Consider the following 13,223-nt stretch of genomic DNA (forward strand, 5'->3'; position numbering starts at 1 on the left):
CTGTTTCAGTCATTATGAAACAGTAAAAAGAATAGACAGGGATGCGCCCTTTAACATCCTTAAAACAGTGAATGTTGGTGCTGAGGAATAGATATAGGAATGGAGCTGAAAGTGGCTAGATTCACACTCTCTCCCAAAATGACAATTATTTCCATTCTTGTTGACAAAATCATGAACTTGAATAACCATAAGTCTGAACTAGGTGGACATTTTTACGTTCTTACTGCCATAAAGAGAAATTACCATTTGAATCAGCCTGTCTAAAGTTCAAACAGCCCAAGAATTTGCCCACAGACTTTGAGATTATTTTACAGAACTGAGTAAGTTTTAAGACATTAACTCAGATTTTGGCATTGTGTGAGAAAGGCAAAAATGAATGAAGAACCCTATAAGGCCACATCATGTGGAGGACAATAAACTTGGTACTTGTCATCAATGAAGGTAGATGAAGCAACAAGTAAAAATAAACACAAAAGGAGTCTGGATTTTATATATATATATATATTCTCTGTGTGTGTGTGTGTGTATGTGTGATTGTGTGTGAGAAGTTTATGGAAGATCTTTCTCAAATAGAAAACAGGCAGACAGGGGCAGAAGTACTATTGTGAACCCCAAACACTGATTTATAAACAGCGTCTGAAAGGCTGTGCATTGTGCACTTCAATAATGGAGAGAGAATTCAAACTATCTGCTTGGAATGGGCAAAATTTTTTTTGTTGACAATTATCAGAGCTGTAAGTGGTTGTTTTTTTTTTTCCCCCACTGGAAAAGCACATGCACCACCCTATTGCATTCGTCTTCCTACTTCTGCAGTGGAAACAAAAGAAAAGGAGCCTGGGCTCAAATGACAAAACAAGAAAAGTCAGATGAGCAGGGATTTTGGTTTTTAACAACATGCTGCTGCTTGATTTTGCTGAACTAGTTAACTCTCTAATTTATTCTTACTGCTGGAGTTTTCTGTGTGGCTTCTTTTTTTCCTGCTCAGAGGCAGTTTTAATTTCACCACAGGAGGGCAAAGAACAAGTGATGAGAATGAACGACGCTTTGCAAATTCACATCATCATCCATCAAGGGATCTCAGCATAGTCACTAAGGTCTAAGGTGGTGATCAAGTGATTAATCCCATCACCCTGCTAATTGCATTTCATTTACTGATTACTGGGGGGCACATGTTCACCCAAGCTCCAGCACAGGTCTGTGCAGAAGTGGAAGCAGTCATTCCCAGATTATCTGTGATAAGCTTCATTATCATTCCCAAACTGATTTACACTTACATTGTGCACTCTGCATTACAGATTTGTAAGTTACAGTAGGAAAAAAACCCACAAGCAGCCATTAGGGTTGATGAGAAAAAGATGGATCATCAGTGTTTCAGAACTTGCTCCCATTCTGCATTTGAAGGAGAGTCAAAATCGGCTTAACGTGTTTTCCTTCCAAAATTTAAATTGATTCCTGATATGTGAGAGCACAAAGGAGCCAGCTGGTTAGTGCGCGGGACACAGCAACCTCACATTCAAATTCAAGCTTGATTCTTGACATTTGATCACAGACACTCCCCACATCCAAGGTGAACATCCTGAGAAATGGGATCTCTCATACTTGTCAAAAATCTTGCCTCAGCTCCAGGTGATGGTTACAGGAGTTTTCACACAAGTGGTCTATAAGAAGTTTCCACAAATTAATGCTTTGTGTTTATTTTTCACAACTCATCCAACGTTCCAGTTTCAGAACTGCTGTTCCAAAAACAGCATCAACCATCTTTAACTCAAAGGACATGCATTTTCATGCTGAGAAGTTTGAGGGGTTACTCTATCCGTTTTACAGGGCTGCAAAACAGGATGTCTGCATTTGAAACTAAGATTTGAAACTAAGCCAAATGAAGCTAACACGGGCTCTTCTTTTAAAAAACCTGAATTCAGTCCCTTGGTGCAATGTTGTATGTTCAATAGTACTTTGGATTCTGATTTTTACAGTGTTGTTTTGCAGTCAGAAGACCTTCAGGACAAGTTATTCAATGTCTGATTTGCAGGCCACTGTTTGTTCCTTTTTTTTTTTGTGACCTAGGTCCAAATGCCAGGAAATCTAGAAACGCTTCACAGCCTCGTGCTTAATGCAACATGTTAGGTTCTGTAGTGATGGGAATTTTTTTAACCAAAAGACAAGAAGCTTAATGAAAAATAAAAGTCCTTGCAAACACTGAAACCAGACACTAGAGAACATGCATCTGTCTTGTCCCTTCTATTTTCTGTTTACATTTGGCCTAAAAGCTTCAGGCATACATTATGCATCACTGTGAAATCTCACTCAAGCAGCTCTCTGGCTCATCAATTCTTTAACAACTTTGTAAGTGGACTTGATTTGATCTAGCAACTTCTCCCCAGGTACCACCCCCACAAAGACTTAAGCTCTCTGTTTTGCAAGTGTTCCCAGTCTCTCTGGCGTACAGTCAGGAATCTTTTGCCTATTCAATGTCTCAAACTTACTCCTATCAGACTTTGGGTTTCACAGATGTTTTAAGATCAATTGATTTTAACATCAGCTGTTGTGGCCCCAAAAAAGAAGTTAGAAATATGTTTCTTCTCCCTTGGTAACAGCACAGGTCCTCATCCATGTGCTTCACACTGCTGAACATGAGATGGTTGGCTGTTTAGCTGAGTGGGTGTTGATACAAAAAGCCCTCGAAGATCTAACTGATCAAAATGGAACAATAATTCTTTATCCAGTAATTATTTTTTGGAATTTCTTCTAGTCTAGGGCATTACTTCTAGCTCATATTTTTCTCACATTTTGTTCAAAATATAATAATAATAAAGGTAAATAAATAAAGCAGCAGGGCTCAGAACTATCTCTAGGAGTAAAGAAAGTAATAACCATAAAATTGAGTGTACTGGAGTATGACTAAAACACATGGAGAAACATTCAAACCTGTAAATGATGCTAAATCAGGAAAGGACATGGCCCAGAGCTCCCTGTCTGCAGCCAGGTCGCTAGTCTGTATGCAGCAAACTGAAAATATTGCTCTCCCATTCAATTGCAGCAACATTTCTCATCCAACTTAACTTTTATTTTCTTAATCTTACAAGAATAGGCTTTGAAGTAACTTCAGGCTCATTGGGCCTCATCCTTTCCATTTTATTAGGTTCCTCTGAGCAGATCTCCACAGACTTCACAGGTGATACATTTGTTTTTCTTATTTACTTCTGAGATGAATCAAACCCAGAGCAGCTTCCCCAAAAGGGCTCTCATTTGAAGGCTATGAACTCAAGGCATATGGGAGCCGAGGGACAGAGAGAATTTATCTCAGTGAATCCACACGCATCTCTAGGAAAAATGGGTTTGCAGTCAAGAAAGAGGACTTTCCTATCCTGTTTAAAGTTAGAGACAAGCCTTTTTTGAACCATGAAGCTGCTGTGCAAGGCACAATCTTAACAAAATACAATAAAATCAAGATTAAGTAAAAAGAAAAGAAAAAAAACCAAACAAAAAACCAAAAAAACACCCCCCAAAAAACCCACAAAAAACCACCAAAAACAAATGAACAAAACCCCACAAACAAACAAACAAAAAAAACACCCCACCAAACCAAAACACACAACAAACCCAAAGTGCTACCAGACTCATTGGGAGAAACAAAAGATCGTATTTCACAAAAGTGAAAAAGGAAAAAGGAAAAAGAAAAAAAGAAAAACAGAAAAAAAGAAGAAAAGAAAAAAAAAGAAAAAAAGAAAAAAGAAAAAAGAGAAAAGAACAAAAAAGAAAAAAGAAAAACTAATGGTCTTTGTCTTACTGTACATAACAGGCAATGCCTTCCAGTAGGAGATAATGGCTGGAAATCCTTCAGTGTCAGAACTTGGAAGGAGTGAGGGGCAAGGGCAAAAGTGACTTATTTTAGCTGTTTGTAATTATGGATGACCACCATGGGCTGAAATTTAATCCTGTCATTCAGGGGAAAATTTGTCCAAAGATAACAAATGTGGTTCATTTTAGGAGCAGAGTAGGCTGCACCAGGGAGTGACCAGCTATTGAGAGCAGCAATGACAGCAATGACTCCTATGATGCTGTTCTGGGCTTGGCCATTCTACTGGCATGGGGGGGCTCCCTTGCACAGAGACTGTGCTCCAGTGTTTCCCTCCTTTTTTATGAACCCCCGAGGAATGAATCTACAAGTGTAAAGCAGTCAAGAAAGGACCATTTTTGGTCACTTTATAAATGTAGAAAAAGACCAAACAACCAAATGGGATAAATTAGAAAGAAAGCTTAAAAAGGTCAAAATACACTTCCAGACTGGGCTCAAATCTATATAGGTGAAAAAACAAATTATCTGTATTTCTAGCAGTGTATAAAAACATCCTAAGCCTTATCATCTTATCATCTGAAGGAGTAATGGCTACAACAACAGTCACCCATTCCTGTGCTTATCCCAGCATCATCCATCCAGTCACCCGTACGGGAAGCACCAAGAGGCCAACAGAAATTGCAAGGGCACTTACAAATAGCAGGAGGCATTTGTTCTCACGGATGGCACCACAGCAGCCAAGGAAGCCCAGCAGGAAGAGCATTGCTCCCATGGCCAGCATGATGTACGCTCCCGTGAAGAGCAGGGGGTTGGCAGCCACTATCTCTCGAAAACCCGTGGGATCCACAATGACCCAGATTCCGAGTCCCAGCAGGCATGCTCCTCCCAGCTGTCACAGCACAAGGGCAGGAGAGAGAGGTAGACAGGTCAACATGAAGCAACTGCTGCAGAAAAACTGAATTCATTGCTATCTTTTGATCAAAGACTTTAATTTGGAGCATCTGTGTTTCTCCAAGGCATGCATTCTCTGCTGTGCAGGTGACTTCTGACATGCTGCTCTTAGTATCTCTTGCTCAATAAATGAATCATTTTCAGTAAAAGCACCTTTCTTTCTTGACACATCACTCTACCAACTGTTTATTCCCTCCGTACTGGTGAAAGACAGTCTTGGTCTGCTGCCACATCTGTAGAGGACAGCCCGGTGAAGGGACTCACATGAACCATAGCTGCCACAGAGGCCAGGGTGGCTAGATACTCCCACCCTTCCTTTCATAAACAAAAACAGCTAAGAATGACTCCACATGTGGTAGGAAAATTACTGGTTCCGAGTGAAAACCTCAGCAGGGCATCCAAGAATAGGAAAGAATTTCTTCTGCCATTCAAGGATGAACCATGTGCACCATTAGTTACAGCTTTCCCTGTAGTTTCCCCTGTCAAGGACAGCACCAACTCTGACAACAGTGACCACTGTGCTGCCTTGCTGAATGTCTGAGCATCTTTGGATGCTGCAAAATGCTAGGTGGTTGCTAGTGCAAAGCAGAAGGGATATTCTGTATTGTGGCAACTTTACCGCACTATAGCCTGTCCTGCTGGGCAACAGCAGGCTGCTGGAAACAGGGGGATCCAGAAAAGAAAGTGAATTCCAAATACGTACAAATATAAAGAAATTGAAAAGAAACATCAAGTATTTCATGCAGCTCAGACAGTCTCCCTCCATGGTCTTCAGGGTCCTTTGTCCAATTCCTCCTGCAAAACAACAGCGCTTTCTTAGCATGTTCATTTTTATTGGAATGACACAAAGCTATCTCCAATCTATTTGTATTTCCCCCAATACCCTGTGGAGTTCATTACACAGAAGAGCTTTTTTCTTACCTGAACGGGGAACATAGCACCAGCTAGTAAGAGATAATGATTGCTGCTTGGTCCCTTTGTGTTTTTTGAGGTCTGAAGGCGAACACACAAGTGAAGGGGAAGGTTGAAGGAGAGGAAAGGTCTAGCTTTACTTGCAGAGTGAGATACTGGGAAAAATATATCTCGCTGCACACAAAGAATTTTTTTTTCCCATTCCTTAACATTTGTCAAGTCTAAGAATCACTGAATGTACCTGTGTATTTCACACTGAGAAAAGGTCATATTGAAACAGGAGCTAGAACAAGCTGTGCCCACCCAGAAGACACACAAAAAGCATTTGGGAGAGTTATCTTCATACAAGGTTCCTCTACAGGATGAACACCACACAAACATGGACAACAGCTTCAGGGAAACTTGTAGACATTTAGGCTTGGAATGGCAGCAGTGTGTGGACGTGGCAGGGCCCAAGGAGGTTGTCCTCACATGGTTACTCAGCCTGGAGCACAACACCTGCTTGCCATGCAGTGTGAGATGTGCCTGTGCCAGTGAAATCCTGCTGCTCTATGCCCCACCCTGCACAGGTCTTTTGCAAGAGGAACCCATGGATCAATGTTAGAAAGCTTTTGAGGCCAGGAAAAAAATGCTAAGGAATCTTAACTGGTTCTGAAACTCAGTGTCTGATTTAGACAACAAACTGCTTGGCCAGTGGTTCTATTGGAAAAGCAGCAATAAATCCCGACCAGGTGAGGCTACACTGCAGGAAATTTCCTGCTTGCTGTTTAATGAAGTGACTATGTGTCCAAATATGCCAGTATATCACCAAGTACCCTAGAGGGAGAGACAAATAAATACATGAAATAGTAAACCTTCCACTGAAACAATGCAGTCATGGCACTGTGCACAGACGGAGCTATGCATTTGCAAACACAGAGGCCCAGGTTTGCTTGGCTCCCCAGAGGAGCCTTCCCAAAGCCTTCTTAATGCATTTCATTCCCTTTCTCCACTGCAAATGCCATTCCCTAACAGACGTGTATCTAATGACGTGCTATGTTAGCAAAGTCCATTTAATTCACTTAAAAGAAAAAGCTGAAATTATCCAAGATTTTCACCAGGCCAGAAATAAAACTGCCTTTCACTTCATTGTTTTTGTTAAACCACAAAATCCGTGAGTGCTCCAGAGCCTCACGAGGTGCTTTCCTCTGTGACCATAGGAACTCCTCTGCTTTAGCCTGAGAGCTGAGAAAACCCATGGCAGGCAGAGCTCCCAGCACAGGGCTGCCTGAGGTAAGAGCCAGATTTCTGTTACACAGTGTGTGTTTGGTATACTGCTTCCACTTGATTTCAAATCAAATCAATTCCCTCTTTGTGACAAAACAGGCTGAGATGCAAATGGTGTGACACAGAAGCTCATGTGGACAATCAATTTCTTTCCCTCTGCAGCTGCCTGTACCTGGGGCAGGACAGCAGTGTGCCTCTGCTGGCTGGGAACTGCCCAGGGAACCCCCTTTGCTGGAGGAATCCTGAGGAGATCCACCTTTCCTCTGGAGAAACACAAACCTGAATCTAAACCTGAGCACAGAGGCAATATCTTTTCTTTACAAAGTTTATTTTCTTATACTCCTGATACATAATTGTTCTGCCCAGAGAGACTCAAAGACAAGACAGGGACTGCAGGAGATGGGGAAGGGCACAGAGCTCTGATGTGGGCTTGCAGGAAATGCCCACAGCTTCCTGACACTGTTTAAAGCCATGTCTGCAAATCTGACAGAGGAAGGGGATCTCGAAGTCCAGAAGGCTAAGGAGCTGGGCAGGGAATTCTTCAGTTTCATGGGAAAGGTGAGCCTTCAGCTCCACTAACACATGAGCTGGACACTAGAGAGAGATATGCAAATGCAGACAAATCAACGGAGTACTGCGATTTCAAGAGTTCCACAGTTAGTGTCACCGAGATGTTCCCATCACCACACTAAAAATTCACGCTCCAATGAAACAAAGGATGGCTAAATCTTAGTATATTAGCCAAAGTCTTCAAGTTATCTCAGACATTTCAAAGTCCTGCTGCCTTGAGCACCCACCTGTGTGATCCATGTTATAGTAGCAGCCTTTGTCAACTACCCACCCCCCCAAAAAACCCCAAAAACCCAAACAAAAAAACCAAAAAAACCCTCCAAACAAACAAACAAACAAAAAACCAAAAAACACCAAAAAGAACCCCCAACAAAACAAGTTTAGCCTTGTTGTGACACTATACATAATTCACACACCCCACGACAGTACCCCACATGAAAAACAATGCCTGTGGTCCATGAAGCAGCAGCTCCTAAGCCTAACACTGTCTTGCTGTTTTGTAGTGTTGATAAATCACATTTCTGCCTTACTTTCCTGTCCACGTCTGGGACTGCTTCCTCTGCAACGTGAGCAAGCTCCCTTGCAACTGCTCCGATTTACAGGAGCTGAATACAGGTCTACTTTTATTTTCAAAGACAAACATAGGCTATGCTTCTTTGCATCTTTCCTGCCTGACCATCCACTCAGTATGTTAAAACGTTTTCCAGGCATAAGTAGGGAAGGGAGATTGCAAATCCATTAAGCAATCAGATCCAGAAAACTTGACTGTCCGAAAGAACCAGTCAGTCACAATAACTTGAGAGTCGCACGAACACATGCACACTCAGCTTTGACAAACAAGGGCTCCTTCTTCTCTGCTTGGGTGAGAAATTGTCCCCAGTGGTGGTACTGGGCTCAGATCTGTAATTCCTAAACCCTCTACACTTCACACAGCAAAGCAATAACTAAATGCAGCCTTACTCATTGTGCTGTGCTTCAGATCAAGACCACACCCGCTGGGGCCTTCAGATTCCAAACTTCTTCCACTCAGGACGTGCAAATGGAACTTAGGGGCAATAATGTGAGGACTGGCCTGGTAAAGCCAAGAACAAACCACACCAGAGTTTCCACATCAGAAGAACTCAGTGCAAGCTTACAAAAAATGCCAGGCCATTGACCTGATCTGAGAAACAGGAGCTCTGAGCAACTCTTGGGCTGGTGGAACTGGGAGAGCTTGGAGAAACCCACACACACCAGCACAACACACACTTTCCAGTTTCTGCTGGGCACCCAGATTTCCGGACTGCTCATGCAAGGTCACCGTTTGGATCCTGTGATTGCACTGATTCAAACAGGGGAAATCAACCAAAAGCATGGTCTGATCTCTTATGAGGCACTTAAAACTGGTTGTCACAGTTTGGGTACTCTATTATATAATACATCTAGTTCGTATTTACAGCGGTGCTCCAGACTGAAGAGTATATAAGTATTGCTGTTTACAAACAATGCAAGCAAAATGCAAATAATATGACTTACAAATAACATGATTATGAATGCACTTGTGTCAACTACTGCTTTGCTAATTAGCTGAATGTACCTGGAGTTCCTGATGACAGGCTTCATGGCTAAAATAACTGACATTAAAGGACGGTCCTGACCCACAGAGATGGGCTTTCCTTCTACTTTTGTTTTAAAGCTATACACACAAAGAGCAAATTATCTGAGTTACTCTTACTACACACTGATACAAGTGTGATAAAAACTGAATGCATATGTCTTAATCTACCTTTTAAAAAAACCTTCACTCCCTTCCTCCAGGCCCCAAATCTGTGAGAGATTAAGTTCTTCTCTGCAGGAGACATTTAATGCTAAGCAAACATTAACAGTCAGAACTGCAGAAGACAGCGGCTGACAGATGCTCTCCCTGGCTTGTCCTATCTCAGACCTGTGAGACACATGAGATGCATTTGTTTTTGTCTGAAATGTAGCTATAAAAGTTCAGCTTTCTCTTAGGCACATTATTCTACATTTGTCTCTCCCCTGTATACCCCATGAATTTTATCTTGCAAAGGGATGGGGAGGCTAAAAGTCCTCAGCAGTGTAGCCAGGAAACACAGCCCAGCTGCTGTAATCAGTTAGGAATAAACTAGTTTTTTAAGGCAATGCATTTTTTGTTCTCCAGCCACTTCCTTCCTTCTGTCATTTGCTTTGCAGCTGCCTTGAACTTCACATTTCTAAAAGCAGCTGCCCAACCACACCCCTACAAAAGGCCTCCAATTTTCTCTTTGCTGCCACTGACAATTCCCTCAACCCTCATATCTCTAACACTGGATTGAAACTCATGGATTCACTTTGATTGCTTCTTTACTTTTGCTTTGAAGAAGGAATCACTGAAAAACTTAGGTTGGACAGGACCTCTGGATGTCAATGAGTACAAGCACCCACTGCCTCCAACCTGAGCCAATTCCAAATCTGATTCAATTTCAAAGTTAGAGCATGCTGCTTGGGGTCACATTAGTTAAGTTTTGAATATCTCCGAGGACTGAGATTCCCCAGTCTCCCTGGACACCTCCTCCAGTGTTTGATGATTCTCCTTGGTAAAAAGAGTTTTCCAAACAGCTGCCCAAGCAGTGTCTGAGTTACCTTGGAGCAAATGGAACAAGAGCATCTCATGGATGTGCCAGTCTATAAGAACTGTCAGGAGCACCTCATCTTCACCAGTCTCAATCCTCATATCTTCTGTATTTTATCACTCCTACCCTCTACTGAAAAAAAGAGTGTGAACCACCTTCCTTGCCCATCCCTACAGGCCACTGCAGACAATTTGTGTTTTGGTATGGAAATTCAGACAGATTGATTGCTCATCACAGTCTCCCCATCTCAAATACTTGATAAAAAGCACAGGATAACTGAGATTGAGAGAGATGTCTACAGGTCCTCTTACACTCATGCAAATCACTTTTCAGTCACTGCTCTTCAATCACATGATCCGTGTATATCTTCTTTCAACATAAATATCTGTTTGCTGTCAACATGCATGAAGAACTTGTTCACTGAACTGATGCTGAACTGTTGCTTCCTCTAAAATGTAAGAGCCTGTTCTGCAGTACTTCCTACAAAATATTAGGCTGTCTTGAGCAGGAAATGATGCCAACTCACACCTATATTCATAGCCATACACAATGTACCAAGTAAAAGCAGAGATGTGTTTGAAGTTCTCCAGAACCAGTGCCAGGTAGCCTTTAAAGGCATTAGAAAATATGGACTAGATTCTCTCTCAAGTAAATGTATTGGCTTCTAGAGGCTGTCCCAAATAAGACGTCACTGGACACATCCCTGAAGCTCTAAGCTGCCCCAGTGGTGAAGGATCACTGTCACTTCGGATTGCTCCATTGTGTCCTCTCCCCAGCAATGTGGCAGGCCACCTTTTGGCTTGCAGGCATGGAGACTTGCCTCAGCATGCTTGGCTTCCTTCCCAAATACATCTGTCATAAGAGGATTTCTCTGCTCACTATCTGCAAGCAGCATTCACCTTTACACCAAAGCGGTGGGATCTCCTAAGAGAACGTATCTAACAGGAAAGCCCTTCCAGAAAATCCTCTCAGAGCGTTATTTTCACACAGTCTGCTCCTCTAGATACAACAGAGATTAGGGGCAGTTTCATGAGGAAGGATGACTTTCTGCAGTACCTTACTGGTGATAGAGTGGCAGACGAGCTGTGTATTCCTTATTGCCTCCAGCACACCACAGCTACCCTTAAGCTGCCCCGACAGAGAGATAGGACCTGGCATGCAGAAAGGGCGAGACATTAACAGCACTCACCTTTACTAATCTTGGGACTTGAAGCACAGTGTCTCTTCCAGTGTTTAATTGTCTGTGTGTCCCATGTATCTCCTTCTATCAGAGCTTGTCCTGTAAGAGAAAAATATGCAATTACTGAAGTCAATAAAATGCAATCATGTTAAATACACAATTTATTAAAACACACCATCCTGATGAACGTGCTCAGTCTAATTGCCACCTTAATTTAGCGTACATTAGCACTAATGAAGAGCTTTTAATACCCGGTGAGGGATTCAATTCTTCAGAATCCCTTTAACAATCTTTGGGGTGTTTTAAATGCCCACAGACCACACGTAAATCTATAGTCCCATTACACGTGTGCTTCATACCACAAGAGGACTAGATTAATACCAGCTGCACCTTCAATATTTTATAGGAGGTTTAGACAAACTTTAATCTGCTGTGACTTTACAGCCCATTTACTGGGAAAATGGAAAAGACAGGAAGGAAGATGGAATGCATCTTTGGGAAGCCCAGCCGTTAGGAGCAGCAGTGTGAAATCTTGGGTGCTATCCCTCTTTCTTCCAGCCAGCTGTCACGCCAAGCTGAGCAAACAATTTCCTCTCCCTCTGCCTCATTGTGACTGCCTGGGAAGCAATAACAGAGAGGGACAGCAAAACCACAGCCCTGTCCACCCAAAAGCATTAGATGCATGTGTTAGACCTGAGGGATTCAGGGGCAGACTGCCACTGTCCTCAAGGAAACAATCACAATTTTCTCAGTAAGTTTTAAATTCCGCCCACACAATGCTAATGATAGCCTTTGACTAGGCAAAGGTGAGCTGAGACTACAGACTAATGTGCAAGGCACGCAAGTTTGACTCTTGCTTTTTCAGGACACCCGCTCCTCGATTGCTTTTTCCACCTGTCTGACACAGTCCCAACCCCATATTGCAGGGTCTGTGGGGAAGGGGCAATCTTTAACCCTTCAAAGAGCACCCCATGCCATAAGAGTCCAATATTCACATGAGGCTCAGCACTGTAACTCACTCACTCATCCTTCAAAAATGGTTTTGGCACACTAGCAGCTTTGCTGGAGCCGCTGCTTCCCCGTGAGGCACCAGATAAGTCACCTGGGTCTCTCCCTGCTTTCTCACTGCCAGCATTTCATCATGATTTCTGGAGTGGATGCATTTAACATGTTTCTCACAAACATTTGTAAATGTGCCTTTGAAAATTGCCTGCCATTAAGACTTCTGTGAGTAAAAGTTTATCGTTTTGTTGGCAGGAAGCGAACAAGGAGTTTCAAGGTGGATGAAACCATTACAATATAAAACATACTATGAATATTCATAGATGTTTTGTTTTGCATTAATCCCTCACATTTAATGTCCTTCCTCTGTCACTGTAAACCTACATCTCTAGATGAAGAACAGGGATGGCTCACCATTTGGAATCTGGAGAGTGCAAACGTCTCTTGCCTATCCACCTGTCTCTGCTGTGAAGTGCTGAAGGCATGAGCTGAGCAGTGGCTGAACTGCCCTACTGTACAATGCTGGGTACAAGGGCTGCTCTGGCTCAGTGCAGCTTTTCCACCAGTGCTCAGAGGGTGCTGTGTCACTGCCTGGGAGAGGGCTGCAGCAGGTTCAGCAGGTCTGAAGAGAGTGTACATCTAGGACAAGGGACAGTGCCTCACAGAAAGAGTTTGGCAGTCAGAGCACAGTGCTCTGACTTCACACGCTTCATCCTGTGTTTTGCAGGTGTGTTTGAGAGACAATTTTTTGGTTGTCCTGTCCTGTGATGCCACTGCCTTGGGATAGATGCTGCCAAGAGAAGAAGATGGTTCTACTTTAAAACAGAGATGACACTGTGCTATATAAACCTATCATTAAGAAAATAACCAGAATGATAGGATTCCTGCTCCTACTGTGTGTGCATATAATTACATTCTTACAAGCCCTCAGAGG

At 42.6% G+C, this 13,223-nt stretch overlaps 1 protein-coding gene across 8 annotated transcripts in view; it reads right to left on the minus strand.

Annotated features, from left to right (window-relative positions):
* The window catches only part of TSPAN18 (tetraspanin 18), a 122,767-nt gene that overhangs the window by 15,937 nt on the left and 93,607 nt on the right, over nt 1–13,223 (minus strand). For all 8 annotated transcript variants that reach the window (XM_058421241.1, XM_058421244.1, XM_040068608.2 and 5 more), the window contains 3 exons: nt 11,297–11,386; nt 5,451–5,542; nt 4,491–4,685 (listed from right to left, as the gene is read on the minus strand). In XM_058421241.1, coding sequence (XP_058277224.1) covers nt 4,491–4,685; nt 5,451–5,513 — 258 coding nt within the window. In that variant the 5' untranslated portion in view covers nt 5,514–5,542; nt 11,297–11,386. The remainder of the gene's footprint in view (nt 1–4,490; nt 4,686–5,450; nt 5,543–11,296; nt 11,387–13,223) is intronic.

This window comes from Hirundo rustica, chromosome 6 (assembly GCF_015227805.2).
Source record: "Hirundo rustica isolate bHirRus1 chromosome 6, bHirRus1.pri.v3, whole genome shotgun sequence".
NCBI lineage: Eukaryota > Metazoa > Chordata > Aves > Passeriformes > Hirundinidae > Hirundo > Hirundo rustica.